This window comes from Amphibalanus amphitrite, unplaced genomic scaffold (assembly GCF_019059575.1).
Source record: "Amphibalanus amphitrite isolate SeventyFive unplaced genomic scaffold, NRLGWU_Aamphi_draft 001065F_arrow, whole genome shotgun sequence".
Classification (NCBI taxonomy): domain Eukaryota; kingdom Metazoa; phylum Arthropoda; class Thecostraca; order Balanomorpha; family Balanidae; genus Amphibalanus; species Amphibalanus amphitrite.
In genome coordinates, this window is record NW_024882559.1 from 120350 (window position 1) to 138649 (window position 18300).

Consider the following 18300-nt stretch of genomic DNA (forward strand, 5'->3'; position numbering starts at 1 on the left):
GCCTCGCCGATAGGGGGGTACTGTACCCCCCTAACTTTCGATAACGGTGGACCTGTCCCCCCCGTCCCCCCCCCCCCCCGATGGCGCCGCCCATGGGTATATAAGATAAGTAGGTAAGTATACGATAAAGCGCAAGGCCTTACTTTAATTTTGGTTATGACCTTGATCTTGACCTTGAATTTTGACTACATCTTCGTATTCCTCAAGAGAGTTTTCTTTCGTTTTTAATCAGTTTCACCGGGTTTGATGCATCTTTCCATCCCTTGGGCTGAAATACATCCCACTTGGCACTTGGGCAGCTGGGCTTCACTGTGACTAGTCTTGTCACCAGTCAAGTCCCCAACATTCCCCAACAATATTTTCAATTTTGATATTATTGATTTCAATCTAGCCTCAGTTTGAACAACGCCGTAACGTGTTTTCTTCTCATCAAAAGCATTTCACGGACTCAGTTACCGGCATGTTACTGGAGAAGGAAAGTGGGTTTCATTAGTCACGTGGTAGGAAGAAAACGTGAAGTAAATGACAAAATAATGCGTTATATGATATAAAAATGACATTTGATAAATCAAAAATACGATTTATTAATTCAAAAAAATATTTTAATAGCCCATACCTGCATCTAGTTGCTCTATATACTCAGTCGTTGTCACGTGGTCTAAAGCAAATCTCATTTCATTACCAGAGATCATAATTTCCCCGAATCTTGTACCGAATGGTCGTCACTGGTCGTCAATTAATAATTGTCGCCGGTCACTGTGATAAAATTTCGATAAGTGTGAAGGCATAGAAGAATATTTAGTTTTGTGGTATACCTCGGTAAGAACTGCCTCGAATTGATTTGATTGTATAAAATAAATCCTAAATTAGATTAGAATATATTCAAATATAGGCACATAACTAAGTTTCATTTGACCATGGATATGTGCCTTGTGGCAAGAAATAAATGAAATGAAATGAAATATGTAACTAGCTCCTCATAGTTATTACCTCAACCTACCGGTGCCACAGCCATGCCATGACGCATGAGCCAGACTTTTTGCGTGCAATTCATGTGTGTTCTAGCTTGAGCTGGCGGATCGAGAAAGGCAATCTTGGATGCTCCAGCCTATGAAGTCTTCATTTTGTTGTAAAAATCAATTTTGCTAACTTTGGGCACTGCAAGGGGTGGGGGGGGGGGGGTGGTTAAGGGTCCTCAGGGGCATATATTTCAGGGTTTACTGTTGGGTTCACTGCTGCTTCAATGTGTTATGCTTACCGTAAAATGGGGTGTTAAGGGACAGTGGGGTGTTAAGGGACAGTTGCATGGGAAAAACTTTGAGCCATATTAACTTCCTAATTTGATAAGGTTCAATAAAAACTTCAGTGTGGTAGTTGACACTGTTTTGCTCTTGACCATAGGACAGAATGGTATGGTTTTTCATGCAAGCGATTTGGTTCAAAAATGGATTTGAAAATCATGCTACATTTTCACAAAATTGAAACATCTCCAAAACTCTGTGTGTACCACATAAACTAGTGGGTGTACAGGGAAAATGAATGTATAGGTGTATTGTCACAGGTATTGCACATGTTTCCTGAAAAACTTGTGCAAATCCACCCATTTATTCATCATCCTCTTCCTCTTTTCCGGATACATGCATATTTTGAGGTGGATGTGGGGTGCTAAGGGACAGGGAAGAAAAAATAAAAATAATATCTAAATATAATTTGATTAAGTTTTCTTTCAGTAGGCATGGAAAACACCAAATTCCACATAAAATGCTGGCAAGTTCATGCTTGTATCTCTAACACATCTTAAGTTATGTAACAAAACATCTCAACACTCTTTTACAATGATGGGTCAATGGAGACTGATGTAGGTAAATGAGATGTCATCATAAAAAGGCTAAAACAAAGAGGGCAACATAATGACAAGTGACTAGCTTCAACATGGGTTTTTATTGATGACAGAAGATTACTTTCTGGTTCTGTTTACCTTATAATTAGCACATTTTCCACAAGCGTAAACTGCATTACACGTAATTGGCTGAAAAGGTCATTAGTGGTGAATGAACCTGACTTGTTTTGTGATAGAAAATGCAAAACATTTCAATAAATAAATTGTGTGCCCTTCCACACCCCAATTGTGGGCATTTGATGACCATTTCTTGGAATAATATAGGTGTCCCTTAACACCCCACATTGGGATGCTAAGGGACAGTGATGAAAAATAATAAAAAATAATATGCAGGTATAAATCTTAAAAAGTTTAATGTAGCAGGCATGTAAAGCACCAAATTCCACATAAAATGCTGACAATTTGATGCTTCTATCTCCAACCCTTCTTGAGTTATATAACAAAACACCTCAAAACTGTCCCTTAACACCCCGTTTTACGGTACTTATGTCCTGATATTTGAGAGTGTTTAGCATGAACTTCATCCAAAAGAAGGGCAGATCGATTTTTTCCCATTGACTTGCAATGGAGAGATCACAAAATTGACCTAACCTTAGGTCACCTAGGTATATTAATATTCCAAGATATAGGTACAAATCATTAATGATTCCCTTATGCACTGCCTCAAGTTCCATAAGCTAGAATGACAGAATCATAAAGATTTTAGAGGCATGATCACTATCTGCGGCCCGTCGGGCTCTGGGATTTTAACCCCCTGCTGGGGGAGGGGAGCATTTGAGCACCCCTTCCTCTTCCAACTCGGCTCCTGGGCCACCTAGCGATACGAGCTAGGCGGCGTTCGAAAGAGCATCAAAAATACCTAATGACGAAATAACTTCAGTCAAGTTTTGTCAGGTTAAAGATCAGGTCACCAGAGGTCACCGGACACCGAAGGCCTAATTTCGCCGATTTTCAGGTCGAATCTCGACAGTTTGCAACAAACTGGCGCATAACTCGGAAACCAATACAAGTATAGGGCCCCGGAAAAGCACTTTGGTAGCCCTCTCAACGCTCTTTCTGAGTATTTATCTCAGATTTGACCTACGGTCAACGGTTTTGCGAGCGGGTCAAAAACTGCCAAAGTAGCCGATTTTTGCAGAAACAGTTTTTATGCAATAACGTTTTTACTCGAGCCTTGTACGGGCTTACTTTTGCCGGCATCGTGTTGCTCTCGTCAAGACGCATCGAATAAACCATCATTTGACCTTGAAAGGTGAACTTGAAAGTTGACCAGGTCAAGGCCATGACCTGACCGTAAAAGGTCATGCTGAATATCAGTCGGTTCGTATCGCCGAGCTGAACACATCTAAGGCGTTTTCATCGTTCTAACTAGCATGCCTCTATCAAAAGTTATTCGCGAAAAACTGCTTGATAACATTCGTGACCTGAGATGACATCAGGGACATGAAGAGGGGTCACGGCCACGGGTGCCATTCCAGTTCAGCGTGTCATGTATATCAGTAATTCGGTGTTTGAGAGTGTTTAATGGCGTTCGTCTAAAAGGGGCGCCTTTCAATTTTCCCCATAATGGAGAAATTGACATAAAATGGAAAGGTCGCAAAATTGACCTGACCTTAGGACACCGATATCAAAATTATAAGAAATTATGTACATGCTGCTGCTCTTATCAATCGCTGAGTCTTTCAAAGCGATCGGTCACTCGATGTAGCTATGGCAGACATTGAAACTTTTATGAGCCAAAATGGCAAAAAAACGGCAGTGCTCCGCGCTGCCTTTTTTACATATTCGCGAAAAACCGCAGGAGAGACTGTTCAAACACCCCCGGCAGGGTGCGGGTTAACTTGACCTGTTGACCTGACCTGATGTGATCTGGGATCAAAAACTTCACACAGGGTGCGATTTTGATGCATGATGGGCTGTACGGAAGTTTCGCGTGCTGTGCACCGTGGTTTTCTTTACACGCGCCCAAAAAAGCGATTGTGACAAAAAATGCCCTCCCCGCCCCCCATGTGGGTGAAGGGTAATTGTGCAGGAAAAAGTCTACTCGCACCTGCATTACGGGCACAAATTAAGGGTAAAAATACTTGACAGACAAATTCTGAGAATGGCTTTACTCTTAAGCCAGGGAATGCTGATTCCAAATCTGGAACAGAAGTCTTGTCACGAGTTAGAGATTTGGGGGACTCCAACCTCCGACAGGGACTGATCTATAAACACTCCCTGCTTTCACCATCTTTATCTTGGGTACTGCTGACCAGCATCCTGTGTTCCATCGACATGTCTGGAACAATCCGATCCTCATCCAAATAGGCACTTGAATGTAGGAGTCAATAGGCCACCTACATCAGCATCTGCGCTCCTGCGCCATCCCCAGCGTCTGGTCGGCAGTGGGCAGCTGTGGACGGGGCAGCAGGCGGCGGAATGGCGGCAGGTGGTGCCACCTGCAGCCGATTTTCACACGTTCGAGCGCGGTGACTGAGCAGATGAGCGGCCTCTAGGCGGGAGCGCTGTTCTGGCCACAACTCACAGATAACCGCAGTGGTAACGGTCGTTTGCTAATGCAGCGTTCGGGGGTACCGTACTGCGTCTGTCAGAAGCAGGTGGTGAATATAACTTAACGGCGAACAAATGGCAATTACCGTGTTCATGTCTAACCACAAGGAGCCTATCCATCTGTGGCCTGTTCACTAACCACACAACACCAAACCGAGTTCGCTGTGAAAGCAACGCTTTTTCGTAACCGCTAGTATATCATTCCATGATTCTATCCGCTCCAGTGTTCAGCCTTATTGAAATGGAAGGTATGTGTCATTTTGCATGTATGTATATCCTTGTGCTTTGTCGTGGTTCTTTCCTAGCCAACGTACGGTCCATTCCTGTTGCAGTTATACCTGTCATGTCGGGTGCCAAAAATTTTGGCATACGCTCCTCTCCTGATCCGATAGTGATCCGCCGGCCGCCGCCACCTCCACCGGTCCCGCCCCCGCCCCCGGCGCCGGCGGTGGCCTGCCCGCCGCCCCCGCCCCCGGAGCCGGCGGTGACCTGCCCGCCGCCCCCGCCCCCGGAGCCGGGCGCGGCCGGCTCGTGCTGCTGCCGGTGCCGATGCCGATGCTCGCCGCTGGCCCAGGTGGCGCCGCCGTCGATACCGGCGCAGCTGTTGACGCCGTTCCCTGAGCCGCCCGTGCTGCGCCGGCCGCTACCCTCCGCCGGCGCCGGCGCCCTGGGAGCTTCTCTTGCCCGACCAGCCGACTTGCCTGTCCTGATTCCGACGTCGTCCACTGGTTCGGACCCTCCTAGTGCCGCTGGTCGAGCCCTGTGCTCCACTGCCGCACCTGGTAATCCTGGAGCCACCGCTGACAGCGGCACCCATCGGCGAACACCGGCAGCTCCTGGTCCCACGCCGGCCTCCACGGGCCAGCTGGTCTCGTGCTGTCACGGTACGTGTGGTCCTAAACGAATGGGTATATTCCCCGGATAAATGCATTTTCCCTCCTGAATTCCTTCAAATACTCGAACCTTGAATCTTGATGCCTTTTGTCGTCGTCGATCGTGATTGACCTTATGCATTTCGTGTCATTGCGACTGTTTGTTGTCTTGTCTGACGGGTGTCTGGTGTTTTTCGGCCAGCAGCAGCTGCAGTCATGTTCCAGGGAGGCGAGGAGGACGACCACCCGTACGTGCGCGTGCTGGAGACGCCGGCGCCCGAGCGGCCCCTGCTGGCGCGCTACCTACAGCCCATCAGCTGGGGTGGCATCGGCTTCGCCTCCGCCTTCGTCTTCAACCTGTTCGCCAGGAAGCCGCCTCTCGCTGGTAAGCGCTGGGCCGGAGCTGGGGCGACTGTCCTTACCGCTCGTCGTCGTTTGTCTCACAGTCGTCTTATTTGTAGTTCTTGCTTCCCTGTCACGTAAAAAAACGACTTACTCTTTTAGCTAAGGAAATTGGTTTGTTACTCGACCCTCCCTGATTTTAGGTTGTTTTTATTCAAGACACACGACGATGCGTAAGAGCAGACATCTGAAATGTAGGATGATGGACGACCTAGTAAACGTCCAGTCTCGGTCGATCTAGTTAGCCATCGAGTATCCCGCCTCCCTCCCCTCGCGGTCTGACGTACCGCACCCGTCCGGACCGACAGGTATCCAGCGGCACATAGCGCTGGGAGGTATCGGCTGGGTGGCCGGCCTCTACATCAACAAGTGGATCGAGAGCAACTCTGCCGAGCGGGACGCCGTGCTCAAGCACTACATCCAACTGCACCCGGAGGACTTCCCCGTGCCCGGTGAGTAACAGACCGGCCAGTATTGTCGCAATAAATATTAAATACACATGTAATGTCATTTTGTAACGTTTTTTTTTACCGTTTAGTTTTGGCTTTCGCACGTTTTGCTGCAGATATAGGTACATTGTCAGACACGCTGCATTATCGCTCCTACCACGCGTCTGCGGTCCCATCTCTGAACGTAACCACTGAAAATTCAATCGCAGATGTCAGAATGTCGATGATAACGACTTTCGGAGGCCAAACAGACTTTCGGAGGCCAAACATGTCTGAGATTAAATGCTTTTCGTTTTGCGTGTTACACAAGCTTACTTTCATCTTTCATTATTTGAAGTTTGTAGAAAGGGTCATTACAACTTAAAGTTATTTTTCATTCTATTAACCCACGAGCCGCTGGGGGGCATAAAGTTGCCCCCCCCCCCTTACGTTTTGTAGAATATCTCCGAAACCTGATGAGTTACGAACGTGAAACTTGGCATAGCTTCAAATGAATACCTACGCAATATTTGAAGAAAGTTTGGTGGTTATAGCACTTAAGATGACGTCACAGTGACGTCATAACGTTTTGTCGTTTTCCGATATGGACCGTTTCTGATGTCGCTGAGCATGGAACTCAACTGTAATTGAACTAGACAGAACCTGTTGTCATCCTAAAACATCTAAGTGCACTTCCATCTAGTTCCTGACCAATGATCGGCCTTTTATATTCGGTCCCATGTATCTGATATATCGTGAGGAAACTGAATGTCGCAAATCTATCATTTGACTTATGACGTCACTGTGACCTCATTTCAAATGAGATCAACACCAAATTTGGACACAACCTCGGCTAGGTATTCAGGAAAATGTGTGCAAACTGCAAAGTTTCGCTTCTCTATCTCTTCGCGTTGCGACGATATCGTCGCAGAAGTAAAGGGGGGGGGGCAACTATATGCCCCCCAGCGGCCGGCGGGTGGCGCGGAGGCCCAGCGGCCGCCGGGTTAATATCTTTATAAATAATGTATTTACAATAATAGGATAGAAGGCGATTAAATCATCGTCTGATGAACTGATGAGCCCAAGATAAGCTAGCAAGGTTTTTAACCCTCGCCCGTAAACGGTGTTTTGCCACCTTCGCCCATGCAGGGGGGGGGGGGGGTGCGACCCCCCTGGCGTTTGAAAACGAAGCGTCGTAGAGCTTAGCGGAAAAGACCAACGGATTGCTCTCAACGAGATCTCGCGATTGGTGGTATATTTTTTGGTTCTAGGTCAACATTTGACCTACTTATGACCGGTCAAAGATCAAATTTTCGGAAAAATCTAACTTTTTCAGATTTCCGCGCCGAATGCGGCAAAACGGTAAGAGATATCGACTTGAAACCTTCACTATCGTGATCCTTGATCAATTCTCTATCGTTTGGTGTGTATTTCGATGTCATAACTCTAAAAATGATGCGTTGGGAGCATCGGAAGTCTGCAAGGTCATTTGTGCATTGGGTCACGTCAGGCGTGTGACGTCACTGACCTGACCCTGACCCAAAATGAACTACAAGAAACAACTGACGATGCCTGAAATGGATAGCAAATTCGAATTCAGGGCATCAAAATACACCGAAAAGGCTTACAAGTGCAAGAAGTCATTACAGGTCAACCGAGGTCACTGACCTTACCTTGACCTTTAGTGACCTTCAAAATGTCAACTGACATTGTGTCAATGTCAAATCAGCCAGTTGTGATTCTAAAACAATCCATCAGTGCGTCAGGTCAGTCGGTATTTATACCAATGTGAAGCAATCTCCAATTTAGCGTAAATCTGGCCGGAGGTTGTTCACTTTATGACGTCATAACTCCGTGACCTGACATGACCTTGACAAAAAAATTACCAAAAGTTGCGCAAAGGATGCCCCAAAGGGTACTGAAAATTTGAGCAGGCAATCTGAAACGGTTCGGCGTGTAGCTAAGAAAAACCTCAGGGGGGGTTGCACCCCCCCCCCCGCCCCCCCCCCCCTACATGGGCGAGGGTTAAATGCAGTACGATCTATACAGCTTGCCTGCAAAGTACAAATTCATATGAGATCCTTGATTTGGTAATGATTGGTTGAGGAGACGTTACTGACGTGAAACCAAGTATAGTGCATGGATGCCCTCGGCCTGAAATTAAATTGTTTCACTAGCTTGCTTGTCACAACGGGCTTGTTGTCGTTTGCCGCCTAATTGTGAAATGGATGTGTTGATGACTTTTCGTAATCGCCTAATACCTATTTTTCCATCCTAATACGCTACTTCATTTTACAAGGAAAAGAAGTTTTTTTTTTCATTCTAGACATTATTGAACTGGGGCATGCATGCAGAATAGCTACCCTGTTGTCAGACTCAGGATGTTCTCATTACGGAGCGAGCGAAGCGAGCGTAGTCTTTTCTTAGATTAACGGAAATTTCTGAGTATGAGCGGCCGGCCGGCCGGCCGGCCGGCCGTGCGGACGCTTTTGCGAGGCTTATATCTCAGCAACCACTTGACCGATTTACACGGGGTAATTTTTGTAGGGTAGCTTCATTCCTTCTACCAAGTATTGGACTATTCCCGATGCATGTGGGTGACCCCTTATGCACGTGCCACGCGCAAAACGAAGAGGTGTCAGTTTTGTAATTGTTGCAATATCTCGGTAACTACTTGGCCGATTGCGCTGAAAGTTGGCATGTAGGTAGGCACCCACTAGGCACTGCATATCCATGTGCCAGAGTTGGGGTGCTGCTGCACGTGCGCACGTGCAGCAGGGGTCGTTTCCAGATCTCGAGAACGGCTGGACCGATGGCGCTCAAATTTGGTACACGGTTAGGGACCAGTTAGTAGGGTGCCGTGCACAAGTCAGTTGGGACCCATTCTGCACGTGCGCACGTGCAGGGTGCCGCTTCCAGATCTCGAGAACGGCTGGGCCGATTGTGCTCAAATTTGGCACATCGCTAGAGACCGGTTAGTAGGGTGCCGTGCACAAGTCAGTTGGAGGTACCCCCTCGAAATTTCGCACGTGCAAGGCTCACCCTCTCGCTCGCTCCGTTAGTCGCCCCAAAAGGCGCTATACTGGTTGTTAGATACACATTGGTGTTGTATTAGGCAAGAGTCAACGCTTGATTTATTCCCATGTTCATTTTTTCTCATTTAGTTCAAAAATATTGTTTCTTCAGTCTGGAGTATAGCCATTGTGCTGCAGAGATACTGTCGCCAACATACAGCCGCACTCACTGCAACCTTGTCAGCAATGTAAGCTGGGGATAATCGCCCTTTTATCGTCGCCCGAACACCACATTCCGCCACTGCACACCATCTCTGCCCGCTAAGTGTCCTGTGCGCTCTGCATCCGTGTCAGTCTCGGTCAATGGGATGCAAGCGCGCGCCGTGACCCGAATGCCGATCGGATGCGGCCCCGGTCAGGCGGGGGGCACCAGCCCATCACTTTGATGAGTCGCTAAACGGCTGGGGGCGCAGGCGTCGTATCATATAGGGAGATGCTGTTGGTTTTAGTGAATAAGATGTGAAATATTGCGTTCGACTAAGTCTGATTATGCTGATCACTAAGCCTTAGCACGGGACGATCACTAAGCCTTAGTCAGCCTACGTAGGATATCCTTTCCGTTTCAGGACACCCTTTTATTTTATTTGGACGTTTTTTGCTGCTCGTTTTTCCCGTTAATCTTATCTAGGCCCGCGCCCACCTCGACTAGCCCAATTGCAGGCAAACGTCACAATTGCTTATTCTGTCTTTTTCAGAGAGGAAAAAGTACAGCGAAATTCTACAACCGTGGAGTCCCCTGCGATGAGTTGTCCTCTGTCTATTGGCGTCGGTCAAGCCGCGGTGTGTCGGCTGCGGCAGCCACTCCCCTGAGCTGCAGCGGAGTGGCTGCCGCAGCCGCCGGGCGCGCCGCCGCGTCTGCCGGCGGTGACCGTCCGCTGTGGCCATTAGTAGAGGTGTGCTATTGGGACAGGGACGTGACTGGCATGTTTGCGGGTGACGGGTCACATCCGTGCCCGGTGGAGAGTCGCGCCGGCCGTGGGCGCGCCGGCAGCCCGACCGGCCGCCACCCGGGCCGGGCGTAGTCATGTGCTGGTATAAAGTGATGTGATGCGTTCTGCAGTGTGTGTAAATATATAATAAACATGGTAAGATATGCGAAGTGTTTCTCCTGTGTGTTTCATCGAGCGGCTAAAGTCGTGGGGGTCTTCGCAGAACGCAATTCAAAACTCGGGTACAAAATATAACATTGGTGCAGAATATTGGACGAACTACGATGCGCGCGTCGCAAGGTTCCCAACAACCTCGCCACATTGCATGTGCTGATAGAGCGCATTAAATGCTGTCGTCCAACCCGGTTGCACTGATCTAACTCTCACCGCCGGACTTATTGGTTTGCTACATACCGGCCGAGGGAGGAGGGGCGGTACGACCCCCTCGACGTTTCGCCTTTAACAGAGCTAGAGCCTCGCGGAAAAGCGAGCGTGTATGTCGTTACGAGACGCAGCGAATAACGATTGGTACTCGATTTTAATGTCTCAGGTCAACTGATGACCTCTGAGATCAGGTGAAGTGGCCCATGGCACGGGTTCGGTTTGTAATTTCGCCAAAGATGGTCGCAGCGTCACGATTTTGGCATTATCATGTTTGTCAACTCAGACGCGACAAATGGCACTTTTTGAGTGAGGTCAACCTAAGGTGCTGACCTCGGGTCAAGGTCAGGTCAAAGCCCCCAGAGCACGAAGTTGGTCGAAGGACGGGTCATATAGCAAACGATTCGGCAGATCTTCCCGAGTCCATTTGTGCCTTTCCCAACTCGCTGGCTTAATTTGATCGGGAGTTATTGATGAAAAACTCCGATGACCTTAGCCCGCGCATGACTGGGGTATTTTCCATAACGCGAGTAGAGCCCCCCTCCTATCTCCGAAACTACTGGCCGTTCGTAAAAATTCAAACGGCGTCTGATAGCCCTAGAAAAACTGTCGAGCGAAACCTATTTTCATTGAAGTGGAGGTCACCATTGACGTCACAGGACAGGTCAAAGTAAGAATTATCGGCATTTTTGCTTGTTCACAATTTAGGCTCTGTCCGCCGGCTGACAAGTCCGATCAGGCTTATTTTTGGTTTAGTTGATCCTTGATAATCCACTCCACTCTTGATATATATGCCTTAGATACCCTGAGGGTACCAACTTTTACTTCGAATTTTTCAGGTCAAGGCCAGGTCATCCTAGGTCACAAAAATTGTACATCATGTATCGGTTACGCGACGCATGTTTTATGGTCCATTTTACTCGTAGATTTCGAAAATAATGTCGTCTGTGTCATTAGAGGCCATTTTCAGCTGAATTTACCGCAGGTCAGGCACCTTTCAGGTCAGAAAAGGTCAAATTTTGAAAATGAAATTTTTCAACAAAAAGGGTGCCTATCAGATGCAATTTGAGCTTAGAAACACGATTGTGCCATTTATATTGCTGTACGATGTCTAAAACGTACTGAAAATGGTTTAACTCTCGCCGGCACAGGCCATTTTGCGTCCTTCGACGGCACAAGGGGGGGTTGGTACGACCCCCCCCCCTCGCGTTTGGCCCCTGATCGAGCTAGAGCTTCGCGGAAAAAAACGAGCGTGTTGCCCGTCACGAGACGAAGCCGATGATACCCAATTTTAGGGTCCTAGGTCATCGGGTGACCTTCCAGGTCAGGTCAATGACCCGAAAACCGGGAAAATCGGAACCTGTTAGAAAGTCGTAAAGCGTGGCTGCTATGTGGTTTTCCGGGGTGCTGATCACGAATATCGTGTTAGTTTTGATCATAGATGATGTCTTTAAGCATTTAGACCAGGTCGGGTCAGGTCAGGTCAGGTCAACCGGTAGGGGTTGTGACGGGTATTCGTAATACGTGTCAACCGCCTCTGACAGCTTCGTAACATGTTACGAAGGCACCGAAACTACTTCGTAAATGTTCAAATGGATGCTAAATTCGAATTCAGCTCCAAAAACTAGCCTAGAAACATGTAAAACTCGAAAAAGTGAACCGAGGTCACCCGAGGTCACCAAAGGTCAATGACCTGACCTGACCTTCAGGTGACCTTGACACCCACCCTAATGCATGGGAGCAGCATCAAATCACATGTTTGAACGTTTGAAACCACGAAAAGCTTGCAAACTCGCGGCTAATGTGAGCCGACATACGCGAAATTGCGATTCCGGCCAAACATGGTCTCGGAAAAAAGGTCACAGGTCAAAGGTCATTTGGGTCAGGGTCATGAAATTTTCAGGGTAGGTGTAAAATTGATCAATGCGAGGGTACTGAAAGTTTCGTCGCGATCGGCCGCTTTTTACGCGAGTTATTTGCGAAAAACCTTAGGGGGGGGGGGGCCCTGTGCCGGCGAGGGTTAAAAATATATAATTGTAAAATTTTGACAATAATGCTAATAACTTGGCTATTTTTTTCAGACATTGAGCTAAAACTTGCTAGAGTAGTTCATCAGTGTGTGTTCTGTCACATATATTCCGGTTTTCCGAAAAATCAAAAACTTTTTGAAAAAATCAAAAAATATATTTTTTTGTAATTGTAAAAACATATTTTTCAAAATTTCAAAGCTTTCTAAATTCGAGATCGCAGTTTGATAGCTACGTGCATTTGTAACCCACTGATGCAAAGAAATTGTATCTAGCTTTAAAACTAAGCTCTTAAGAGCGTTTGCCGTAATTCGATATCTTGCATCAAAATCGGCCAACATGACGTCAGTCTGACGTCATTTCCGGCCAAACTTTGGTAGCTAGAAAGTTGAAATTTTAACACAAGGTGTCAAATTGATGCCGCTGAGGGTGCCGCAACATTCGTGTTGATCTGTCAAACGGTTTTTGAAGATATTACCGAAAAATGGGAGGGGGGCTCTGTAGAGCCCCCCCCCCAGTCATGCGCGGGCTAGTGACGTCATAAATGACTTCACGCAAGGTCAACAATGCAAAGGCGAAGCATTAGATCCTTGCAACTTGCAAGAAGTGCATGAAATCACGATTCCGAGTGTTTTGGATAGTTTCAAGATCATTCCCAGGGGCGCGGGAACTACTTTCAGACTGGGGGGGGGGGGCACACCATAAAAGAGATCAACCTAGGGTAGGGGAGAGTGGGGTGGGTTGTATCAGTTTTTACTCCGAGACCCATAACCTCGTAACTATCCGTGATAAACTCATTATTTCCATACTATCTCCTTCCTTGATTCTTCTGCTTTTTTGTGTAAAGTAACTTTTCCGCTACCTCTACCAGTTTTTCGTCTACGGTCTGCCGAATAGAACAATGTTTTTGATACAACTTGCCCATGGCTTGGGTGAGTTGTATCAAATGGTGGGGTAATCTGTATCACTAGGTATTTCACGTTTCAGGGAGTGTGTTTGCTACTGGTTTTAAACATAATAACAACATTAAATGGGGTTAATACAATGTATATGCTCAAAGGCTTCACTTTTATTAGACCAAACTTAGGTCAATGCAATCCGAACGAAACATCGAAACGAACGACACATCAACAGACCAGATGCAAAAGTGGCCCGTTAAGAGCAAAGAAGCCAACACATTGTGCCGAAATGGAACGAGTATTGACTAGCTACCTACAAACGCGAGACAGGGCTTAGCTTTCGCGATCAAAAGCAACATACCCATACATACATACATGTTACAACATACCCCACCCGGCTCTGATACAACATGTACCTCGCCGCCATCTTGGAAAAAAAAAAACATCCTCGTGCTCAAAAACAGCGGACAGCTGGAGAAATCCATTTTCACTCACGCAGCCTTAGAACCTACCCTCACCACCGCTACGGAGATCTTTCAAATTCGTGCACATCTAAATGCCCAAAACACACATTTTCTTGCAACTCATTTTTTTTAGAATGACATTTAAAAAACATAAAATCGGCTCTCACCTCGAGACGCGTCCACCCAGCCACACGACAGAACAGGGAAAGATGGCGCCCGGAAAACCTCGTCGGCTGGTCGTGTCACGAGCGCTATCTATTGGATAAGTTTGGCACAATTCGCCCTGATACAACTTGGACATGATACAACTCTCCCCGCTCTCCCCTACTCCCATATCTAGTTTTCTCACCGGTTTTAGGCCACTTATTTTTCATCCCTTGGTTTTTTCCACAAAAAAAGAAAACATTTGCAAAAAAGTGCGGTATTCCGTCTCAAAGTTGTGGGGGCACCGCCCCCACGGCCCCAGTGTTGGGGGGGGGGGGCAAGCTGCTCTCACTGCCCCCCGGTTCCCGCGCCTATGATCATTCCCGACGATAAAATAACAGTTTCCATCAGGGCTGCGGAGTCAATGGATTTTAGGGTCACTCTGACTCCAACTCCGACTCCGACTCCGGATGGTTGCCAACTTTCTGCCAACTGTATATAGGTATGCCAACTTTCAGCCCTCTCTTATCGCCTGCGTGCACCGACCTACCGCGAAAAACTTTGGGGGGCGGCACCCACCCTCCCATAACCCGGGAGTGTTAATTGATATGATTTTGTTTCCATTTAGAACCACAACCAGCGAAAATCAGATAAGACGTAAGTAAATTAAATGTTTATGTGGCATTCGCAAACCCTAACCCTCGCCAGTGCGGTCATCCGATTGTATCGCGTCAAGGGGAAGGGTAGGTGGCGTGGCATTATTACGTCCCGATCAAACTCATTTCTTATGTTACGTAGCGGCATATGATAAACGGCTTTAACCCGAGCCCCACTGGGGTCTGCGTATAACGCGCCCTGCTGGGAGGGGGAAGGCTATTCCTAGCCCCCCCCCCCCTTATTCCAAAACTACTGGGCCGATCGTCAAAATTCAAACGGCGTCTGATAGCCCCGGAAAAATGTCGAACGAAACCTAATTTCATTGACCTCGAGGTCACCGATGACGTCACGTCAGGTCAAAGTAAAAATTATCGCTGTTAGGCTTGTTCACATTTTGGGCTCTGGCCGCCGTATTACAAGTCAGATCCGGCTCATTTTTGGTTTAGACACTCGTGAACAGATGTTTTAGATTCCCTGAGGGTACCAAACTTGTACTTTGATTTTCAGGTCAGGGTCAGGTCATCACAGGTCACGGAAATATTATATCATGCGTCGGTCAAGTGACACATGTTTTATGGTCCATTTAGGCCATAGATTTCAAGTTTGATGTCGCTTTTGTCATTCGAGGTCATTTTGAGTTGAATTTAGCTCGGGTCAGGTCACTTTCAGGTCAAAAAAGGTCAAACTTTGAAGTTTAAATTTTCAACAAAAAAGTGTCTATTGGATGCAGTTTGAGTTCAGGAACACGATGGTGCTATTTATATTGGTGTAGCATGTCAAATACGTACTAAAAAATTGATTTGAAAAATTATAATGGTAAATTTTTGCAATAATGCGTATAACTTGGCCATTTTTGAAGAAATTCAGCTAAAACTTGCTAGAGTAGGTAAGTTAAAAGCATGTGGTCTATCACATATACCTATTCCGGTTATTCCGAAAAGTCAAAACGTTTTTGAAAAAAAAGATAAAAATATAAATTTTGAATTTTATTACATATAATTTTCAAAATTTTCAAAAATTTGAAAATCTGAGATAGCAGTTTGATAGCGCAGTCTATTTTTAGTCCATTCATGCAAAGAAATTGGATCTAGCTTAACAACTAAGCTCTTGGGAGCGATTGCCGTGGTTCAATGTTTTGCGTCGAAATCGGCCGAACATGACGTCCTTCTGACATCATATCCGGCCGACCTATGGTAGCTACGAGGTTCATATTTTGACATAAGGTGTCAAATTGCGGCAGCCGAAGGTAAGTACTGAAAGTTTGGCGTCGATACGTCAAGCGGTTGGAAGTTATTGCAGAAAAACGGGATGGGGGCTATTCATAGCCCCCCCCCCCCCGTAGGGCGCAGGTTAAAAATAGCATGTAGAATTAATTGGTTAATAATTTTTCGCAGCACAACTTTTAGCGGCATAAGATCAATACTGTTAACCACTGTTACTGAAGGTTAATATACTGTTACTGATATATACTGATAATATACTGTTACAATACTGTTACTGAAGGTTAATAATTTTTCGCAGCATAGGCGTAGGAACAGGGGGGGCCAGGTGGGCAAGTGCCCACCCACTTTTCGAGGTGGGGGGGGGGCAACCATGTGTTTTGGCCCACCCACTTTTTACTCGAGGCCCCTCGTCTCGATTTGAGAGGACGTCGTCACCTTCCAGAATAAACAAACTCGGTAAAAATAAGTTCCACGAATCCCCACGCACGGACTTCAAGGGGCCGTGATGGATCCAAGGAGGCCCTCTGTTCATACTTGTCAGTCGAAGCCCCTGAGACTGATGGCCTGAGAGGCCCTAGTGGATCTGAGGAGGCCCCAATATCCACACTGGTCTGGGGAGGCCCCTGACACTGGCGGTCTGGGAGGCCCCTCCATCCACACTAGTCAGAATAGGCCCCTGACACTGGCGGTCTAGCCGAGGCCCCCTACCCTCACTAGTCAGAAGAGGCCCCTCTATCCTCAATAGTCAGAAGAGGCCCCTGAGACTGATGGTCTGGGAAGCCTATCCATCTACACTGTAGTCAGAGGAGGCCCCTGAGACTGATACCTGAGAGGCCCTTATAATCACACCAGGCAGAAGAGGCCCATGAGACTGATGGACTGAGAGGCCCTTCTATTCATACTGGCCACAGGAGACCCCCAAAACTTTCGGTCTGGGAGGTCTCTCAATCCGGCACCAGTCAGAGGAGTCCCCTGAGACTGACGGCCTGGGAGGTCCTTATATTCACACTAGGAATAGGAGGCCCCTGAGACTGATGGTATGAGAGGCCCTCATATTCACACCAGTCAGAAGAGGCCCCCGAGGCTGATGGCTGTGAGGCCCTTCTGTTCATATAACTGGCCACTGGAGGCCCCTGAAACCGGTGGTCTGGGAGGGCCCTCTCTCTATCCACACTAGTCAGAAGAGGCCCCTGAGACCGATGGTCTGAGAGGCTCATTTATTCATACTGGCCACAAGAGGCCCCTGAGACTGATAGTCAGAGAGGTCCACTCCTAATGAATCTGAGGGGGCCCTCTATCCACATTTACACTTCTCTAGAGAGGCCCCCGAGACTGATGGTCTGAGAGGCCCTTTTATTTATACTGTCCACAGGAGCCCCCTGAGATTAATGGTCTGAGAGGCTCTTCTATTTATACTAACCAGAGGAGGCCCTAGGATTGATGGCCTAATAGGCCCTTCTATTTATACTAGCCAGAGGAGGCCCATGAGACTGATGGTCTGAGAGGCCCTTTTATTCAAACTAGGCAGATGAGGCCCCTGAGAATGATAGTCCGAAGAGCCATGCGGCGGCAACTGGCCGTGGCCATATTTCGGCTCGGTAGGGCCCCACAGAGCTCATGAGAGCACCTCAAGGGCTCCTAAGTAGACACGCTTATCCTCATAAGGGTGCCACGCCGGCTCCTGAAGGCTCCTTGTAGGCATCTAAGGGCCCTTTACGGCCTCTAACGGCTCCAACCGCCTGTGATGGCTCCACACCAGTGTTTATGAGCGCCACACAGCGGCGCCTTTGAGGGCCATACTAGTGTCTCTTAGCGCCCTATATCGGTGGCTCTGGGGCCCCCACACCGGCGCCTCTGTGGGCCACCACACCTGTGCATCTCAAGGCTCTATAGGTATGTACAGTCCACAGCAGAAGTAATGTGCGGTTTCAGTCATGGGTATGTTCTGCTTCTGAAGCTTAGGAACGATTAGCCAGACTACAATGAAACTTTGAATGTAGCTTATATGTATCGTCACCCTTGCAGCTGCAATTTTAGCTATTGACATCTTCTTTTCGATCACTCCGCATTAAACAATCGCCGGTCAAAGCCAATCGTTGAGATTGGTGAAACCCTACATTACTTTAGCGGTGGGCTGTACATCTGACACCTCTGAGGGCCCCACACCAATATCTCGGAGCTCTGAAGGCCCCACACCGGTGACTTTGAGGACTCACTGGCTCCTGAGAGCACCATGTTGATGTCTAACGGCTCCACAAGGCCACTGAAGGCACCACACAAGCTCTCACTGAGCTTTAATGTCCATGCACCAGCCTCTGAGGGATTTAAGCCAGCGCATTCACAGCTC

The 18300-nt window shown here is 47.5% G+C and overlaps 1 protein-coding gene across 4 annotated transcripts; it reads left to right on the top strand.

Moving 5' to 3' along the window:
* Positions 1-313: 313 nt before the first annotated feature.
* Positions 314-10323, top strand: LOC122369719 (NADH dehydrogenase [ubiquinone] 1 subunit C2-like). Of its 4 annotated transcripts, none has more exons than XM_043344644.1 (5): positions 682-819; positions 5531-5710; positions 6036-6179; positions 9925-10003; positions 10057-10323. In XM_043344644.1, the coding sequence occupies exons 2-4, from the start codon at positions 5542-5544 to the stop codon at positions 9972-9974; spliced, it is 363 nt and encodes a 120-aa protein (XP_043200579.1). In that variant the 5' UTR covers positions 682-819; positions 5531-5541; the 3' UTR covers positions 9975-10003; positions 10057-10323. The 4 variants fall into 4 exon arrangements, with proteins under 4 accessions (XP_043200577.1, XP_043200578.1, XP_043200579.1 ...); XM_043344641.1 differs by having other exon boundaries at positions 693-819; positions 5528-5710; XM_043344642.1 differs by having other exon boundaries at positions 314-819; positions 5528-5710; positions 9925-10323.
* The last annotated feature ends 7977 nt before the right edge of the window (positions 10324-18300 follow it).

What these genes read in the sequence shown, in the direction of transcription:
- LOC122369719 (XM_043344642.1), top strand. Translation starts at nt 5,542, where the DNA reads ATGTTCCAGGGAGGCGAGGAGGACGACCACCCGTACGTGCGCGTGCTG. An exon ending in CAGGAAGCCGCCTCTCGCTG is followed by an intron (nt 5,711 to 6,035) that starts GTAAGCGCTGGG and finishes CCGGACCGACAG; the next exon opens with GTATCCAGCGGCACATAGCG. An exon ending in GGAGGACTTCCCCGTGCCCG is followed by an intron (nt 6,180 to 9,924) that starts GTGAGTAACAGA and finishes TGTCTTTTTCAG; the next exon opens with AGAGGAAAAAGTACAGCGAA.